Raw genomic sequence first — 18745 nt, forward strand, 5'->3', positions numbered from 1 at the left:
TTTTTCTTTTCTTTTTTTTCCCCCTTGGTTTTTCGAGACAGGGTTTCTCTGTGTAGCTTTGCGCCTTTCCTGGAACTCTATAGCCCAGGCTGGCCTCCAACTCACAGAGATCCGCCTGCCTCTGCCTCCCGAGTGCTGAGGTGTGAGCCACCACTGCCCGGCACAGGGAAATCTTGTAGGCAGGTATTTGGCTCATAGAATGAGCCTGAGACCCTGGACACAATCCCTAGCACTCCAACTTTTAACAAAAGAAACCTTATAAATGATACTGATAATAAAATGTGAACTTACTTTTGTGCTTACAGTAGGATAGCATGAATGTTTTTTTTTAAATCAATGTTAGAGAAATATGGTCCACTTTATAAAAAGAAGAAAAAATCCTAAATATAAAATGGAGGAAGCTTATGTGGTGAGTTTCAACTGGAGGTATCAAAACAGGCATTTGACTTACTAACTGAATAAACTTAGGTTTATTTCCTAGCTCTGTATATTGAAAGAATTAAAGAAATTATATCCTATGAGCAAATACAAAGCCTAGATTTTTATTTATAAATGCCACCTTCTACTAAAACTGGAACTAGAGCCACTGGAATAAAAGAACTATCCAAATCTGGGCCAGGAAGCACACGATGACAACACCTTGGACAAGTAAAGGGCTCACTCCCTACAAAGACAACTGCACATTATTTTCTGAGCACCTGGCATGATGGAGGAAGTGGAGCAGCAGAAGTGGGGCTTCCTCAAGTTCACCTACTATGACACAGACCTGAACCAGCTGCTTGACACATCCTACGGGCAGCTGCTGCAACTGTACAGCATCTGCCAGAGGCAACCCCTGAACAAAGACCTGCAGTGGATGCTGCGCTCACTATTCAGCTGCTTGAGCAAGGCCAAGTAGGTACCTCTCATGGAGAAGCCGGAGATGGTGAAGATCTACCTTTGGGACATGATCAGCCTGCTGGAGGTGACAAGAAGCAGAACGGACTTGTACAACAAGCCCTTCGACCATTTCCATCCAGTCCGGCATGGCTGGACTCCATCAGTGCTATCCTCTCCTCCCACTTTATCCCCTGAAGGAGCTGTGGCCAATACAGACTTGTGTCCAGTCAAAGGGGAGGTAGAAGGCCAGTGTAAGGAGAGTAGGGGCTGGAGTTGAGGAATGCAGCTCAGGAGCAGTAGAGCACTTGCTTGGTTCAACACTCAGTTTGGAAAAGGTAGATTTTCTTCCTTCAGCTTAACACAGTGGTTCAAGAAATCTCAGAATCAGGAGAATTAATACAAGTTCCAGGCCAGTCTGGTCTACACAGTAAATTCCAGTACCAATTAGGGCTACACAGCAAGACACTATCTCAAAAGAAGAAGAAAAAAAAAAGACACTAATATTAAAAAAGATACCAGAACCACCCAGGCGGTGGTGGTGCATGCCTTTAATCCCAGCACTTGGGAGGCAGAGTCAGGTGGATCTCTATGAGTTCAAATCCAGCCTGGTCTACAGAGCCAAGATCTAGGATAGGAACCAAAACTACAGAGAAACCCTGTCTCAAAAAAAAAAAAAAAAAAAAAAAAAGGATATACCAGGGCCAACACACTCATTTCAGACAGTCTGAACCTCAACTCAGAAAACACTGAGTTTGAAATGTTTCTAAACATGGCTAATCATGATAAGTTTTTGTCAACTGTCACGTGAGAGTCGACTGGGGCATTGCCTCCATCAGACTGGCCTATAAGCATATCTGTGGGGCATTTTCTTTTCTTGGCTTTTGCTTTGTGTTTTTTGAGACAGGCTCTCACTGTGTAGCTCTGGCTGGCCTGTAAAATGCTATGCAGACTGGGCTGGCCATGAACTCAAGAGATTTGCCTGCCTCTGCCTCACTGGGGGCATTTTCTTGGTTAATGATTGATTTACAAGCACCCAGCCCACTGTGGGGAGTGCCATTCCTGGACAGATAGTCCTGGGTTATATATGAAAGTTGAGCAGGCCATAGAAAGCACCTCAGTAAGCAGAGTTCATACTTGGTCTCTGCTTCATTCCTTCCTTGGTTTCCCTAGATGAACTGTAACCCATAATCCAAATAAATTCTTTGCTCATCTAAGTTGCTTTTGGTCAGTCATTTAACACAGCAACAGAAAAGCAAAGACAGCTAGAAAACAAGTTATCCTAATAAGTTATTTCTTAAAGTACTACTTACTAGTTGGAAAGGAAAAGAAACTTATCTTCACAATGGAGATAATGTGACCAAATGTGACCAAATATTAAACAACATACCTAGAAGAGCAAATGACATGTTTCCCAATATAATGCAACAAAGGACTAGTCTATTCAGCTCCCCTGAATAGTATACTTGCCATAAAACTTTAAACGAAGTCTAAGCAGGAAGAAATAAGAGAACCAGAAAACAGAACCTTAAGACACACTGCATGAATGCATTAAAAAGGTTATGGCTGAGCTCAGCAGTTAAGAGCACTGGCTCCTCTTCCAGAGGACCAGTGTTCAATTCTCAGCACCAGCATGGCAGCAGTCCACAACCATCTATTACCCCAGTTCCAGTGGATACAATGTCCTCTTTTGACCTATGAGGCCACAAAGCACACACATGGTACAAAGACATACATGCAAGCAAAATACTCATATACGTAAAATAAATATATCTAAAAATAAAAAAGGTTATGTCAGGGCTGAGGCTGTAGCTCAGTGATGGAACACTGGCCAAGCATGAGCAACTCCCTGAGTTCAAACCCCAGTACATGGAAAAAAGATTTAAAATAAGTATGAAAGGATAAAAGGCTAGAATCAAAGGAGGATAAGGAAAAATGAACGAAATTAAAAGTCAAAAAGAAATTATAAATATTTATACTTCTATATTAGAATTAAGATAGAGGGGGAAATGAACCTTTAACATCTCAATCCCCACCCCCGAAACAACATATTTTCAGCACTCTTACTACAGAATGGGAGATAAGAGAACTGTTTAAACCTTGCAGGCCAGCTAGCGTGGCATACTCAGGAAAGTGAAAAGAGGGACCTTGCTGCACCAGATGAAAAGGAATAACTGACTCCCAGGAATATTCTGGTATCTGCAAGTGAGCACATGCATATAATTTTCTTAAAAATTTAAATTAAGAGTAGGAAGGATTAAAAACCTCTACATTGCCGGGCGGTGGTGGCACACGCCTTTAATCCCAGCATTTGGGAGGCAGAGCCAGGCGAATCGCTGTGAGTTTGAGGCCAGCCTGGGCTACCAAGTGAGCTCCAGGAAAGGCGCAAAACTACGTAGAGAAACCCTGTCTCGAAAAAACAAAAAACAAAACAAAACAAAAAAACCTCTACATGAAAGTAATCATTTAACAATTATTTGTCATGTATCTAACTGTGGGCCAAGTTAAGATGGAAGACTAGGCTGTGAGACTCAAAAGTGAGCCAATCTGATCTAGCGCCTGTGTTCATGAAGCCCGCACAGAGACAAATCAAAGAAACAAATGTCCAGTGCACTGTCAAAACTTCAGGTATAGGACCTGAAGGAGTTGGCACACGCCTGTAATCCCAGTACAGGGAGGCAGAGGCAGGCAGATCTCCTGAGGCCAGCCAGGTCTACAGAGTGAGTTCCAGGACAGCCAGGGCTGGACTGAGAAACCCTGTCTCAAAAAACAAAGCAAAACAACAACCCCCCACAAAACAAAACAAACTACCCAATAAGAAAGAAATCTAAGACACTTCCCTTGGTGAAAACTGACACCTACAGCCAAAGGATGTACTGAGCTATATAATGTGAACAACCTAGTAAAGCAGAAATGAACCCAGTATATTCAAGGGGAACAAAAGAAAACCAAGTGTAACAGAACCTAACAAAATAAAGTAGTTCCTCAAAAATGGAAATTAAAATTTTACTATGGCCAGGCATTATGGTGTACTATTTCAACTCTAGCACTTCAGAGGCAAGCAGGGCTATGTAGAGGGACGTCTCAAAAAAGTCTCTTTACTATACAAACCTGAGGATGCCCTGAGCAAATGCCCAGCATAAACCCAGCAAAGAGATGTGCTTGCTTTATAATCCCTTGGAAGGAGACAGAGAAATTCAAGGTCATCCTCAGCTACACAAGCTTGGGACCAGATGAGTCAGCCTACCTGCCCACCCTCTCCTCTCTCAAATCACAACTCTCGGGCTGGTGAAATGGTTCAGAGAGCAAAGGCGATTGCCGCACCTGACTACCTCAGTTTGACTCCCAGAACACATAAAGGTGGAAGGAGAGAACCAACTATACAAAACTGTCCACACATGTGCTGGGGAGTGCCCGCCCCACATTTAAATTTAAATAATTTAAAATATTAAATGTAACTAAAGTGTTAGTCACAAATCTTTAGTCATATCTAGTAAAGATGCCTTAGATGCAAGCTACATCAGAACCAAAACAAACACAATACCAGTGCCCTGGATCTGCCACTAATCAGCTTTATAACTGATCCTGATGAGTGCTACGGACATAATTTTGTTGTCTGTTAAAAGGGGGTTCCAGAAATTTTTTAGAATCCTTCTAACTTTAAAATTACGGAGCCAGTAGTAAGTAAAAGTATTTAGCAACAAAATGCAACCAAGTGTGACAATCTGAGTTCAATCCCTGGGACCCAAGGGTAGAAAAAGAGAACTATTTCACATTGTTCTCTGACTTCCACATGCACATCAAGGCACAGTGCACCTATACACAGACACACACTTTTTCCTTCAATTATGGAGTTCATGCAGTGGTACATGTTTGTAACCCCTAGGATATAAGAGGATCAGAATTTTATAAGGAGATCTTCTCTCAAAAATAGACAATATGAAGGGGGAGAAAGAAACAGAGGCTGAGGATATGGGTCAGCTGGTAGGGTATCAGTCAGTTGAGCATACATGAAGTACTAAATTCAATCCTCAGGCATGGTGGTGTGTGAGTGTGTGTGTGTGAGATAGTATTTTGGATGTCCAGTTAGGAAGATCTTAAGTTCAAGTCCAGGCGGGCTATGTGATTTTTGTTTTTATTTAAAAAACAAAACAAAACAAACGAAAAAGATGACCGCCTTCAATTCCCAGCATTTGGGAGACAGAGGCCAACTTTAACTTGCAAAGAATTCATAAAAAAAGGATAGCTAAGCCAATGTTGTCCTTGATCTTTCAGTCAGTAATACTTCTAATATTTAATCCATCCTTAAGTGGAAAATTTCCTAACTTCCTGCTTTTAAATTTTTCATTGCATTTTTTTTTGGGGAGGGGGGCAATATCCATTGCTTGCATGTGGAGGTCTGAGGACTTGTGGGAATCCATTCTCCTTCCAGTGTATAGGGTCCCAGGGATCCAACTCAAGCTTTCAGATTTAGCACATTTACCTAATGAATCATCTAGCTGGCCCCCAATTTTTTTTTTAAGACTGTTCAGTTCACCCCTAAGAATTCAAGGTTTTAATATTATTTTATCTAATTTCATTTATTTTTTGGGACAGGGTCACACTGCATACTCCTAGCTGGCCTAGAACTCATGTAGACCAGGCTGGCCTAGAACTTACAGAGATCCAACTGTCTCTCCTTGAGTGTTGGGATTAAACGTGAACACCACCATGCCTGGCTATTTCAATTTTTGTTTTGTTTGAGAATGGGTTTCTCTGTAGCCCTGGCTGTCCTGGAACTCGCTCTGTAGACCAAACTGTCCTTGATCACAGATATCTACCTGCCTCTGCCTCCAGAATTGCTGGGATTTAAGGCATGTACCACTACAAGCAGACTTATTTCAATATTCTTAATTTAAACACTTAATCAAAACCAGATGATAACTAGGATTAGTGGCATACACCTGTCATCCCAGTACATTCAAATAAGGACGCCAAGGAAGAAAGATTTGTGAATCTAAGACTAACCTGACCTAAACCATAATACCCTGTCTCAAGTTGGGCAGTGATGGCACACACCTTTAATCCCAGTACTTGGGAAGCAGAGGCAGGTGGATCTCTGTGAGTTCCAGGCCAGCCTAGTCTACACAAAGTAAGCTCCAGGCCAGCCAGGGCAGTTACAGAGAAACCCTGTCTCAAAAAACAAACAAAAAAGAACCTGGTCAAACCTGGAGTGAGTCGCCAATCTCAGTGGCATGTGTCTCTAATTCCAGTACTCTGGCAGAGGAAGCCACCCTGGTCTACATAATGAGTTCCAGGACAGCTGGAGCTACATGGAAAGACCCTGTCTCAAAAACACTAAAAAATAAACAAACAAACTGGGGTGGGAGTGAAATACAAAGGACAAAAACACATACAGGTACAATGCTAATTTTATTGAACAGCTTTATTTCTCTTAGTTGTTCAGAGTCATACTCAAAATACCATATACATATACACCTTACTAGACAGGATTTCACTGTGTAGCCCTGGCTGTCCTGCAACTAGCTCTGTAGACCAGGCTGGCCTTGAATTCACAAATATCCACTTGATTCTGCCTCCTGTGTGCTGGGATTAAAGGCCTGCGCCACCACTGCCGGGCATATAATCTTATGAAACATTAGCAAAGTATCAGTACACGTACATTCTTTAGCAGCCAAGATCCATGGGGGGGGGGGGGGATACTAAGCAACCAGTACTTTCCTTCCAAGTATAAGGACCTGAGTTGGAGCTCCAATCCCCAGCACAGCACAAAAAGCTCCATGTGACCATAATAAATGTAATCTCAGCAGGAAGATTCTCCAGGCTAACTGGACAGCCAGCCTAACTTAACTGGTGAACTCCAAGCCAACCAGAAACCTTGTCTCAAAGGAGGTGGACATCAGAGGTGCTCTCTCAAAGGACAGAGGACAGAGGGTAATAATACCCAAGACTGTCCTCTTGCCTCCACAAACATACACAAAAGGACCTATGTACCTACATATACAAGTAGGCATACACATACACACACACACACACACACACACAGCAATATATACATTCTCACATAAAGATTTTAGTTGACTGCCAGGCAATGGTGGCACACGCCTTTAATCCCGGCACTCGGGAGGCAGAGGCTGGTGGATCTCTGAGAGTTGGAGGCCAGCCTGGTCTACAGATTGAGTTCCAGGACAGCCACCAGGGCTACAAAGAGAAACCCTGTCTTGAGGAAAAAAATAATAATAAAAAATAAATAAATAAAATAAAAAAGTTGAGCATGGCGACACTTCCAAGGATGAGGGAGCTGAGGGAGGTTTGAGACCAACCTCATCTCTACATAGCAAGTTTTAGGTCAGACCTTGTCTCGAAAACAAAAAGATTTATCTGCTTTAGGCTGAGGTGTAGCTCTGTGGTAGCGCAGGGTCTGGGTTTAACATGCACTGCCTACACATGTACCCTCCCCACCCCTGTAAAAAGGAATGGAAAGAAAACAGAAAAGATCTGTTTTAATTAAAGTACTGATTCTTTCAAAAAGGCAACAAATGGAAACTAAACCACAGACATACTTTAAACACACAACCCTTACTAGATACTATACTCAGTTCTAAGATCAGGCCCTAAAAACACACTTTTTAAAGTGGCACAAAGGGGCTGGACAGATGGCTCAGTGGTTAAAAGCACTGGCTGCTGCTCATCCAGAAAACCCCGGTTCAATTCCCAGCACCCACACAGCAGCTCAAAACTGTCTGCAACTTCAGTTCCAGGGGGTCCAAAACGTTCACACAGACATAAGGCAGGAAAACACCAATGCACATAAAAAAATAAAGTTTCACAAGGCAGAAAAGTTGCCAACAATGTTTCTTGCCTAGCCTTCCACCTGTCTGACTTAACTTTGAAACATCTTTTAGTACAATGGTTCTCAAGCTTCCTAATGCTGACCCTTTTAAAACAGTTTCTCATGTGGTAACCCCAACCATAAAATTATTTTGTTGCTACTTCATAACTGTAATGTAAATACCTGATGAGACCCCTGTGAAAGGGTGTTTCGACTCCCAAAGGGGATCACAACCCCCAGTTTGAGAATCATGTTTTACCAGGATGTGGTATAACTCCAGCATTTGGAAAGTGGATGCAGGAAGATGTTCAAGACCAGCAGGGCTACAGGAGACCTCTCTCTAACAGCTCACATGACCCATTATTTATCTCTAGTTCCACTGTCAAGGCCCTACTTTAAAAGTTTAAGATCTTTCACCTCAACTACTGCTGGTTTACTAGCAGGACTTATTCCTCCTCACCTCCCTATTCCAAACAAGCCCCAATTCTGACATCCAAAATGCCTACAACATCCCCGGTGAATCAAAATTGCCCCAAAGTGACAATCACTGCTTGAAGCTGACTCCCTAACAAAACTGCCCTCACTTGGTAAGGCACAATCTATATCCACAAAAAAGAAAGCCCAAAACTGACCAATGTAAGATTGGAACATAAAATGATGTTAAGGACTGCCACATTTACATCAAGGAAGACAAACCTCACAGAAATAACGAAAATACAGTTCTCAAACTTCTTGGGAATGTGTACTTAAAATCATTTCACTTTAGGCTCCAATTTCGAAAAATCTGTACCCTCTATAAAGTTTAGCCACACGGTATACATAGTTAAGCTTCCAGATATTCGGAAATTGTAAGAAACCAGGGGGGCGGGGAGGAAAGGTTGCCTGTGGGCTGGAAAGATGGCTCCCCGGTTAAGAGCACTGGCTGACTCTTTTCAGAGAACCTGGGGTTCAATTCCCAGCACCCACATGGCAGCTCACAACTGTCTGTAACTCCAGTTCCAAAGAACCAACACTCTCACATAGACATATATGTAGGCAAAAAACACCGAGGCACATAAAACAAAAACCAAACAAACATTAAAGAAAAAGGTTGCTTGTGCTCACACCAGTCTTACTTGGAGTTGATGAAAATAGGAACCTTCTAGGGCAAATCACTGCTTACAATTAAGGGTACAAGCCACTTAAACAATATTCATTAAATGAAATGGATCACTGGGAGAAGGGAAGCAATTAAACTTGGGTGGTTTTTTTTTTTTTTTTTTTTTTTATGCTTAACAGGATAGAAAATAATCACACTCCTTTTAAATTTCCCATGATACTTATGTCCTTTCAGAACTAAAGATGTCTCCAACTTGGAACAATACTTTCAAGAGAGAAGACGATAAACTATCTTTAAAAACTCCCAAGGCCAGGCTGAGTGGTCCAGCGAAACCACGCGAGTCAGAAAGCCATCCGGAGTGCAGAGCATCGACCCAGACTCTTACCTTCAGACGTTTGATCATTTCGTCGGTGGTGATCTTGTCGGTGATTTCCTTCACTCCCGGAGGGTAAGCGATCTTGCCGTCCGCGCTCACGACGCCACAGAGGGCAGCGGCAGGCTTCGGCTGCGAGAAGTCCATCCTGGGGGATAACTTTTCTTTCACAGTCCTCTACCGGCCTCTATCGGTCAGAAAATCAAAGTTCAGCGGGAAAGGGGCGACTTTGTAACCTCTTTTTCATTTCAAAAAATCTCTCATCAGGGAAGAACCCTTTCTTCCTCCCCCCTCCCCCGAAGCCGGGGACCCCCCGCCACTCGCTCCTTCTCCTGGGACTCGGGTCCCGCTAGGCGTCCGCCGCCCCCACCCGCCGCTCCAGCCCCGGAACCACCCGGCGGCTCTCTCGGCTGCAGCCGCCGCGGCCGCGGGAGGTGCCCAACAGCGCCCGGAGTTTCCTAGCCCTCTTCTCACAATGAAACGCACCCCCGAGCACCTAGGTCGGAAGTTTGCTGGCCTCGGGGGACCGGGGAGGACCCCAAGGCCCCAGCTCGGCCCGGGAGAAGCGGCCGGGTCCCCGCCTGGCCGGTCCCCTCCGGGAAAGGAGACGCGAGGCCTAGAGGGTTCAGCTTAGGCCGCAAAAACTAGGTACCCAAGAGGACCCACGCGCGGCGCCGGCGCCCGGGCGCAGAACGCCCCGGCCGCGCCGAGCCCCGGGCTCCCCCCGCCGCCGGCGTCCCCCGCCGCGCGGCCGCCCCTCCCCAGCCAGCCCGCCCGCCACCCCCGCCAGCCGCCCGCGGCCCGAGCCCCGCGCCAGGAAGCGGAGGACGCGGCTCCGCACTTCACATTTTGTTCCGTAACTTCAGCCCCACCGAGCCCCGGCGGCGCCTCCCGTCCCTCGGCCGCCCGGCGCCACCCCGGCACCGCCGAGGCCTGAGCGGGCCCGCTCCGGACAACCCCGGCGGGCCTCGGCGCGCGCCCTCCCTCCCCCTGCGGTCTTTTCCCCCCTTCCGTCCCTCCCTCCCTCGCCGCCGCCACCGCCGCCGCCGCCGAGGGCGCGAGCCCGGCCGCCGCTTTACCTCGTCCTCCTCATGCGGGCGGCCGGTGCAGCGAGCGCCGGGCCTCTGTCAGGTGGTTGTGCCGCCGCTGCCTCCGCCGCCGCCGCCCCTCGTCGGCCTGCACACAAAGCGGCTCCGCGGGTCCCGTCGCCGCTGCTGCTGCTGCTGCCGCCGCCGCCGCCGCCGCCGCCGCCCGCCCGCCCCGGAGCGGCGCTGGGGCTGGCGGTGCCGAGGAGCAGCCGCCGCGGGGGAGACGCGGGGCCGAGCGTGCGCCGGCCGGGGCGACACTGCCGCTCTCCGTCGGGCTGAGGAAGCGCAGCCTCGGCCGCGACTCCCTTTTACCGGGAGCCCGCGCGCGGGTGCACGCCCGCGCGCCCCCCGCGCACGCACGCACGCACGCACGCCCCGCTCGTCCGTCCGCCCGCTCGCTCGCTCGCTCGCTCGCTCGCCCGCCCGCCCGCACCTCGCGCCCACCCGCACCCGACGCCCTCTCGCCCCCGCGGCGCGCTCCCGGCCCGCCCGCGCCCCGCGGAGCCCGAGCCTCGGCCTCGCGCACGCCCAAGGGCCCCCGTCACGCGAGCGGCGCGAGAGCCCGCGAGAGCACCGCGCGCCTCGCTCCCGCCCCCTTCTTCCGCCGGCCGGCCGAGCCCCCGCCTCCCTCGGGCCCCGGCGCGGCCGCGCGCGGGCTCGGACAGCGCCGCCACCCGTTTGGCGCCAAGACCCGGCCCGCGCGGGCGCCTCCGGGAGGCCGGCCAGCCGAGCGGGCGCGCGGAGGAGGAGGAGGAGGAGCCCCCGGTGGCGGGAAAGCCGACCCCGGGAGGGAGGGAGGAAGGGAGGCGCCGACCCGGGGGACGCCGGCGGCCCGCACGGAGTTCGAGGCTCTCCCGAGGCTCGTCCGGTGGGGCCGTGGAAGCGGGCTGGCTGACAAATGGTTAATCGCCGGCTTCCCCTCCCGACGGAGAAAGCCGAGGCAAAGTTTTTACAGCGGGGCACAACGTGGGCGCCCAGTTCCGGTGTCTTCGCCCCTGGAAGCACCCTGAGACTCCTTAAACGTTAAGAGTTTGCAGAGCTGCAGAGTCGGAAGTTAGCATTGGGGCGCTCTCAAGCTGGGGCTGCCTGGGCTCCGGGCCTCCCAGCCATTCTGGGTACGGGCTGAAAACACACAGCAGGGTTTCTGACAGTGGAACCCCGGAAAAAAAAATAATAAAAGAGGGGGAGGTGGTCTTATAGATTTACAAATACCTGGGTGAGTCGTGTGAATGTGTGAGACCTCACTTTTTTTTTTTATTAAGTTGTAGATGCCCCAAAGCTTAACTTTTTCATCCAAAGAAAAGGATGGCCCAGGAAAACTCAGGGCAGCAGTGTTTGAGCGATTTAAGGTCAAGATTGAAACACCCACCTTTTAACTAGCCTAGAGTTGCAGCTATTCAAGAGACGGAGGCAAGAGGATTTCTTGAGCTCAAGACTTCTAGACTAGTAACACACGAGGCAGGGAGGAGGCAGATCTCCTTAGATGTGTCTGTGGTCTCCGTGCTTGGGAGGTTGAGGTAGGTTTGGGAGACCTAAAGAATAAAAACGGGGGTGGTGGTGGTGGAAAGTTTGTATTATTTGTTTGAGACAGGGTCCCTCCATATAACTGAGGCCAGCCTGGAACTTACTGTATAGCCCAGGCTGGCTTCTCAATCCTCCTGGCTCCACCTCGGGCCTATTGGGATTGCAGATAGGCACTCATGTATTATCATGCCCAGCAGCTTCACCCTTATTGAATGTTACTTTTTTATGTACTGGTAAAATATAACTTTTGCCGGGAGGTGGTGGTGCACGCCTATAATCCCAGCACTCGGGCAGGTGGATCTCTGTGAGTTCGAGACCAGCCTGGTCTACAGAGCTAGTCCAGGACAGGCTCCAAAGCTACAGAGAAACCCTGTCTTGAAAAACAGAACAAAAAAAAAAAGAAACTATGACTTTTACCAATATATTACTTTGTTACGATTTGTCTCAGCATTTGTTCTACTGTTGTGAATAAACACCATGACCAAGGCAATTCTTAACCAAACATTTAATTAGGGGGTGACTTACGGTTTCAGAGGCTTAGTCCATTATCATCATGTCGAGAAGCATGGAGGCAGACAGGGCAGGCAGAAGAGAGAACACGGGCATGGCATGGAATTTTGAAACCTCAAAGCCCACCCCAAGGGATACACTTCCTCCAACAAGGCCACACCTCCTAATCTTTTTGATCTTTCAAATAGTGCCGTTTCCCTCAAATACGTGATTCTATGTGAGCCATTCTTTACCCCCTCCACCCCCCAATGAGCCATTCTTTACCCCCTCCACCCCCCAAAGACGGGGTTTCCGCTTTGTTGACCAGGGTGACCTTGAACTCAAGAGATCTGCCTGCCTCTGCCTCTCAAGTGCTGGGGTTAAAGGTGTGCGCCACCACAGCTGAGCACAGGGGGCTATTCTTATTCAAACATTGTACTATTATATAATTTTGTAAGCATTCAAAAGATGGTAAATGCTGAGATTTGTAACATAATTAAAACAAATTGCAACCCTCTTTAGAATGTCTGGTTTGGGGCGGGCCTCTTAATCCTAGCTGCCCAGGGGCCCAGGACAGGTGGGACACAAGTTCCAAGGAAAAAAAGTAACCGCCCACTGAAAGTTGTTCTTTTGTTGCTGCTTCTGCTGTTGTTTTTGAGACATTGTCTCATTTATGTAGCCCAGGCCAGCCTCCAGTTCTCCATTCTTTTACATACATACCCCAGGACACCTGTCTTTTTACTTTGTTGTTTTGCTTTTTTTTTCAAGACAGGGTTTCTCTCTGTAGCTTTACGCATTTTCTGGAACTCGCTTTGTAGACCAGGCTGGCCTCAAACTCACAGAGATCCGCCCGCCTCTGCCTCCCAAGAGCTGGGATTAAAGGCATGCGCCACCATGCCCGGCCTTTTTACATATTTTTAAACATTTATTTTATTTATGTTGTGGGGAGTAGATTTGAGCACACCACAACCATCAATCCTATGGAGGCCAGAGGACAACTTGCAGGAGTCAGTTCTCACTTTCTACTATGTGGGTTCTGGGGAATTAAACTCCAGTTGTTAGGTTTGGCACAAAGTGCCGTTTACCTGCTGAGCCATCTTGCCAGCCTCTGGTAATTTTGCTTGATTGGTTTGTGTTTGTTTCCTCTTGTATAATATCCGCGGCCTTAATATTATACATCCCAGGGGCTCAGGAGAGAGAACTACGAACGGCGAGGACTATTTGGGAAATAGAGTCTCAGCACACAGAGCTCTTAGTCCGGTCATTTATTCTTCCAAATCTTCCCCCGTCCTCCCGTGCCCTGGGAGTCCCGGTATATATATACACTTACAAGCAGTAATCCCTTGGCAGTGCAAAGCCAGGCTTCCAGGGTCAAACACAGTGGTGATAAGAATCACATAGAGGGGCAATAATTGTTAATTATCATTTGCAACCCAAAAGGGAACTGACTAATGGGGAAATGGATTAGCTAAAGGCTAAATTCAGGTAATATCTAAGAAGAGGGATCTTATGTACTCACCTATAATCTTAAACGTGATCGATAAAAAATGTTAATAATCTATAAACTGCTAGGTCAGTGGGAGAAAATAAAACTGCCTTCTTTTTTCCTGTGGCTCCTATCTGTCCAAGCTATCTGTCGTTTTTTTTCTGTAGGGTGGGGGAAAAGTGTGCTCGGTCACTAGGCAACCTGTGAACAGCTAGATGCCTCTGGCGATAGTTAAAAGGAGATCTGGAACTAGAGGTAAGATTTGGGAAAGGAGAAAGTTAAGCTTAATTGGCACATCCACCAGGCCTTCTCAGATGGGTAGTCTGGACACTTAAGTCTGTTCTTAGAGAGTACAGAGATATCTCTGATAAGGTACTATCCTCCGTCTGGGGATGGAGCTGGCCGGATGCTGCCAATGACAATTACAGGGAGGCTTGAACTGGGGTTCTGACTGTGCACAGCTGTCAGCGCAGAAGGTTATCTAAATATTCCTTTAGTAGAGGGGAAATGGTGCCCAATAAATGATGAAAAGCTACAATAGCACACAAGAAACTCATAGCACGACATGACTGATCATCAAAAGCCAAATATCACCAAGACTCCTTGAGCCTCAGCTTGGCCTCTGGAAGGCCCTTGGCTTCTTCCAGGTATTAGCTTGTCATAATCAGCCAAAATCCTACTTTGTATATTTTTGCTTTTAACAGTTTTCTAGAGATAGGGTCTCACTATGTAGCCCTGGCTGACTGGAACTTCTAGGATCAGGTTGTCCATGAAGTCACAGATCCTCACCTATCTTTGCCTCATGAATACTGGGATGTCTGCTGCCGTGCCTGGCTTGGTTTTATTTTGTTTTGAGAAAGGATCTCATTCTAGCTCAGGCTGGCCTGAAACTCACTATGTATTCCAAGTTATCCACAAGCTCCCTGTAGTCCTCCCCAGCTTCCAGAGTGCTGAGATCAAAGATATAAATTACTGTGTTAGTCTCCTCCTCTGTTTCCCTAGAGATAGTCTATGCTGTACAGGCTTGTCTAGAACCACTGAGCTCCAATCATCCTGTTTCAGGGAGAGGTGTTCACAAAGCCTCACTCTTCCCGAAGATCTATATAGGTAGTGAATATTCTCCAGGGGAAAGAGACCTTTGCTACAGTAGTCGAGACACAAATAAATTGGCCTGGTTCCTGTAAACAATCCCTCATCTATGCACCTGTAAGCAACCCTAATTAAACTCATTGGGTGCATATAGGTGTACATCCATATACATATACACAAGACTGGTAGGTAGAAGATAAACTAGCCATTTTTTATTTTCTTTCCCTTCCTTCCCTTTTTTGTTTTTGTTTTGTTTTGAATCAGAGTCTCATGTAGGGTGGCAGTGGCACATGCCTTTAATCTCAGCACTCAGGAGGCAGAGTCAGGCGGATCTCTGTGAGTTCGAGGCCAGCCTGGCCGACAGTGTGAGATCCAGGACAGGCACCAAAACTACACAGAGAAACCCTGTGGGGGGCAGGGTGTGTGTGGGGGGGACCCAACAACAAACAGCGTCTCATGTAGCCCAGGTTGGCCTTGAATTAGAAATGTAGGTGAGGATGACTCAGAGCTTCTGACCCTCCTGCCTCTATCTATGAGTGATGGGACTGTAGGACTAGGCCACCAGTCGTGATCTTATGGGGCGCTGGGCATGTTAGACAAGCACTGTATCAGCTGTCATCCCCCACACTTTATAACAAACATATTTTCAAATAATCAGTAAAGCATTTTGTAGTTCAGGCTGCTAAAGAGGTTGAGACAGAGGGATTGTTTGAGTCTAAGAGTTCAGGGTCTGTTTGGGCAAGATAGTGAAGTCTTGTCTCTCAAAGATAATCTGTATATTGATACAAATACAAAAACCAAAAGTGTTGTACATTTCTACTCCCGTTTGAAATATTTTGTATATTGATACAAATGTAAAATTATATTCATTATACTATATGTATGTTTTCTCTGTTTAGAATATTTTGTATATTGATACATATTAAGGATATTGTTGTCATATTGCATATTGCACTATATATTTCTACCTCTGTTTAATATATTTTGTGTATTGTCACAAATTTGAGGTCATTGTCTCTATACAGTACATCTGCTTACAGACTGTTTACCTTGTTAATGTGAAGCCTTAATCCTTAGGTTATTTAGATAGATAAGACAAAGAATTATAGTCACCTATGCTTGTCATTTCTAGTTATGTTAGTTAGGTTCTCCAGATTTACAGAAATATATGTCAGATGCATAGGTAATCTTCAAACACTTCATAGACCTAGAGAATATGGCATTTAAATGTTTTGATAGATTAGAATTCTGTTGACATGAGACACGTTTGCTCCTGGCAGCACCAATCTGATCCTAAGAGGATGATGGGCATTGAAAAAACTCATTATGGAGTTTGCTTTCTTTGTGGCAAAAGTTAGCCACTAGGCAAAAAGGTGCCCTTGCCTCAACTGCTTGACAGGATGCTGTATAAACTGGACATGCAGGACCCATAGGAAGGTGACCGCTGAACTTTGCAAGGCAAGATGGTCCTTCATGTTCCTGCTTCATAGAAGAAACTGCCAGACATTCTACAGGACATGGGGAGAAGCCACTGATGAACTTCGCCAGAATGGGCAGAACAGTTCTTAAAATTTCCTGCTTCACTGAAAGCTGTGCCAGAGACTCTAGGCCTGTAGGCTCAAGATGGATGCCCCAATGTTATAGAGGAACTTTGGGTGACTGTCCAGGCAGCCAGATGTCTCTGTCATTTCTAGAATTATGGAAGTTACTTGCAATGCACTTCCTGTTCATTCAGGTAATATTATATCCTGCTGGGGTCTTTGATGGAGTTGAAGACTAGATAGTTATAGTTTTCCTTAGTCATGGTAAAAGATAAATTATATATGAAACTTTAGACTCACAAAAATAGGATAGATGATAGAGTATTTTCTTTAATTTTGCCAGATACGAATAGATTATTGTAACTGTAATTCTTGCTTGATAACTGTTTTGTTATATATAATTTTACTATGTTAAAGTTAAAAACCTTCCCTTTTGATCAGACAGAAAAGGGGAAATGCTGTGGGATGGTATGCCGTGAGTATGTGTGGCTCCCACTGGATAATAAATAAAGCTGTTTTGGCCAATGGCAAGAAAGCTTACAGCCAGGTGAGAAATACAAGCAGAGATGGAGAGAGAAGGGTGGAGTCAGGGAGACACAAGCCCGCTGCCCAAGGAGCAACAAGATGTCATCAGCAGACCAGTAACACCACAGCCACGTGGCAACATATAGATTAATAGGAATGGGTTAAGTTATAAGATCTAGCTAGCAAGAAGCTGAAGCCATAGGCCCTATATTTGTGATTAATATAAGCCTCTGGGTGATTATTTTATAAGTGGCTGTGGGACTATGGGTAGAAAAGATTTGTCAGGCCTGTTGTGTAAGGCAAGACTGGAGAAATTTCTGTCTACAGAAGCAGGATGGGCAAGACGGCGATGAGGTAACAGGAATGTAGAAGAACATAGATTAAAAGATATGATATGAGTTAATTTAAGTTATAAGAGCTAGTTAGGCCAGACAGTGGTGGTGCACGCCTTTAATCCCGGCACTTGGGAGGCAGAGGCAGGTGGATCTCTATGAGTTCAAGGCCAGCCTGGCGTACAGAGTGAGTTCCAGGAAGGCGCAAAGCTACACAGAGAAACCCTGTCTCGAAAAACAAAAACAAAAAAAAACAAACAAAAAAAAAGAAGAGCTAGTTAGAAACAAACCTAAGCTAAAGGCTGAGCTTTCATAATTAATAATAAGTCTCTGTGTTGTTTTTTGTGAGCTGGTGGCCCAAAGAAAAATCTGTCTGCACATGGCACCCAAAGTCCAGCCACATATATCCACATAAGATCTGAGAACACTTTAAAAAAAAGTTCAAAACACAGAGTCAAACACAGCTTCCTGGTGACTGAGATCTCTCAGGTAGGCTTGGCATACAGAGACTGCCCGTTGGCTGGAGCCAGTGGCCAGCAGCGTGTGCCAGCAGCATGCACCAAACTGAGCTGACAAAGCAGTTTAAGATTTGTCTTACTCCATCAGAGACTGCTGCAGATGTTCAATAAAGACAGATCCAGACGGAAAAAAAACCTTCTAAACAGGTTACGGTGTGTTTAAATAATGTGTGTAGGCTTAAAAAAGAAAAGAAAATGGGTATAGACCGTCGCAAAAAATACTTTATTAATAAGAAAATAAAGTCTTTAAAGAGAAAATAAAATAATATTAAAAAGATAAGCCATGTAAAGATGGAAAATACACAGAGGGTCTGGATCCTGTATGGTGGTGTATTAATTTTAAATTTTTTGAATGCTAATAAACAGAAAAATGACAGCTCCTGAGAGACATTCAACTGTGGAAGGGACTGCAGAATTAAACCAGCCTATATACTTTAGGGATGTCTTGACTTCAGAATGGAAGTTCAGAATGAAAAAAATGTGTTGTGTTTGGGGAGAAGTTGTGTTTTTGTTTCCACAGGAAATGAAAAGTTATGGATTCCTTCAAAGTTAATAGAGATCAGATTTGATCGGGAGAGATATCCTGAGGATCTTGGCTACAGACATGAGAGAAAAAGCCAAGAAAGACTACAAGACATGTGATGTACATGCTGATCCCTTGACATGGGAACAGCTCTGAGACTGGATGAGATATATCGGCTGTACAGTCCTCATGACTTATTATTACATGCCATCCTTTCCTATGGTATGGATAGAGATTTATATTACAGTTTGGTTATACAATCCGGGCTTATAAAGTTGACAGATGCCTTTTACCTGCTCAAACATGGAACAAAAAATCATCTTTAACTGACTTGTGCATACCACACATTCCATACTTGTGTTAATACAGATATGTCTGTTACCTTTGAAAGTTTATGTGTTTTCAGGGCAAGGGGACAGGACACCAATGAAAACGGGTGGCCCAGGTGAG

The 18745-nt window shown here is 46.0% G+C and overlaps 1 protein-coding gene across 1 annotated transcript in view; it reads right to left on the bottom strand.

Annotated features, from left to right (window-relative positions):
- The window catches only part of Pds5a (PDS5 cohesin associated factor A), a 115323-nt gene extending 104914 nt beyond the window's left edge, over window positions 1-10409 (bottom strand). Inside the window, exons 1-2 of the mRNA XM_028882242.2 lie at window positions 10260-10409; window positions 9193-9367 (exon numbers count right to left, since the gene is read on the bottom strand). Of these exons, the coding sequence (XP_028738075.1) occupies window positions 9193-9327 (135 nt within the window). The 5' untranslated portion in view covers window positions 9328-9367; window positions 10260-10409. The remainder of the gene's footprint in view (window positions 1-9192; window positions 9368-10259) is intronic.
- Between the last annotated feature and the right edge of the window lie 8336 nt (window positions 10410-18745).

The sequence above is a fragment of the Peromyscus leucopus genome, chromosome 10 (genome assembly GCF_004664715.2).
Source record: "Peromyscus leucopus breed LL Stock chromosome 10, UCI_PerLeu_2.1, whole genome shotgun sequence".
NCBI lineage: Eukaryota > Metazoa > Chordata > Mammalia > Rodentia > Cricetidae > Peromyscus > Peromyscus leucopus.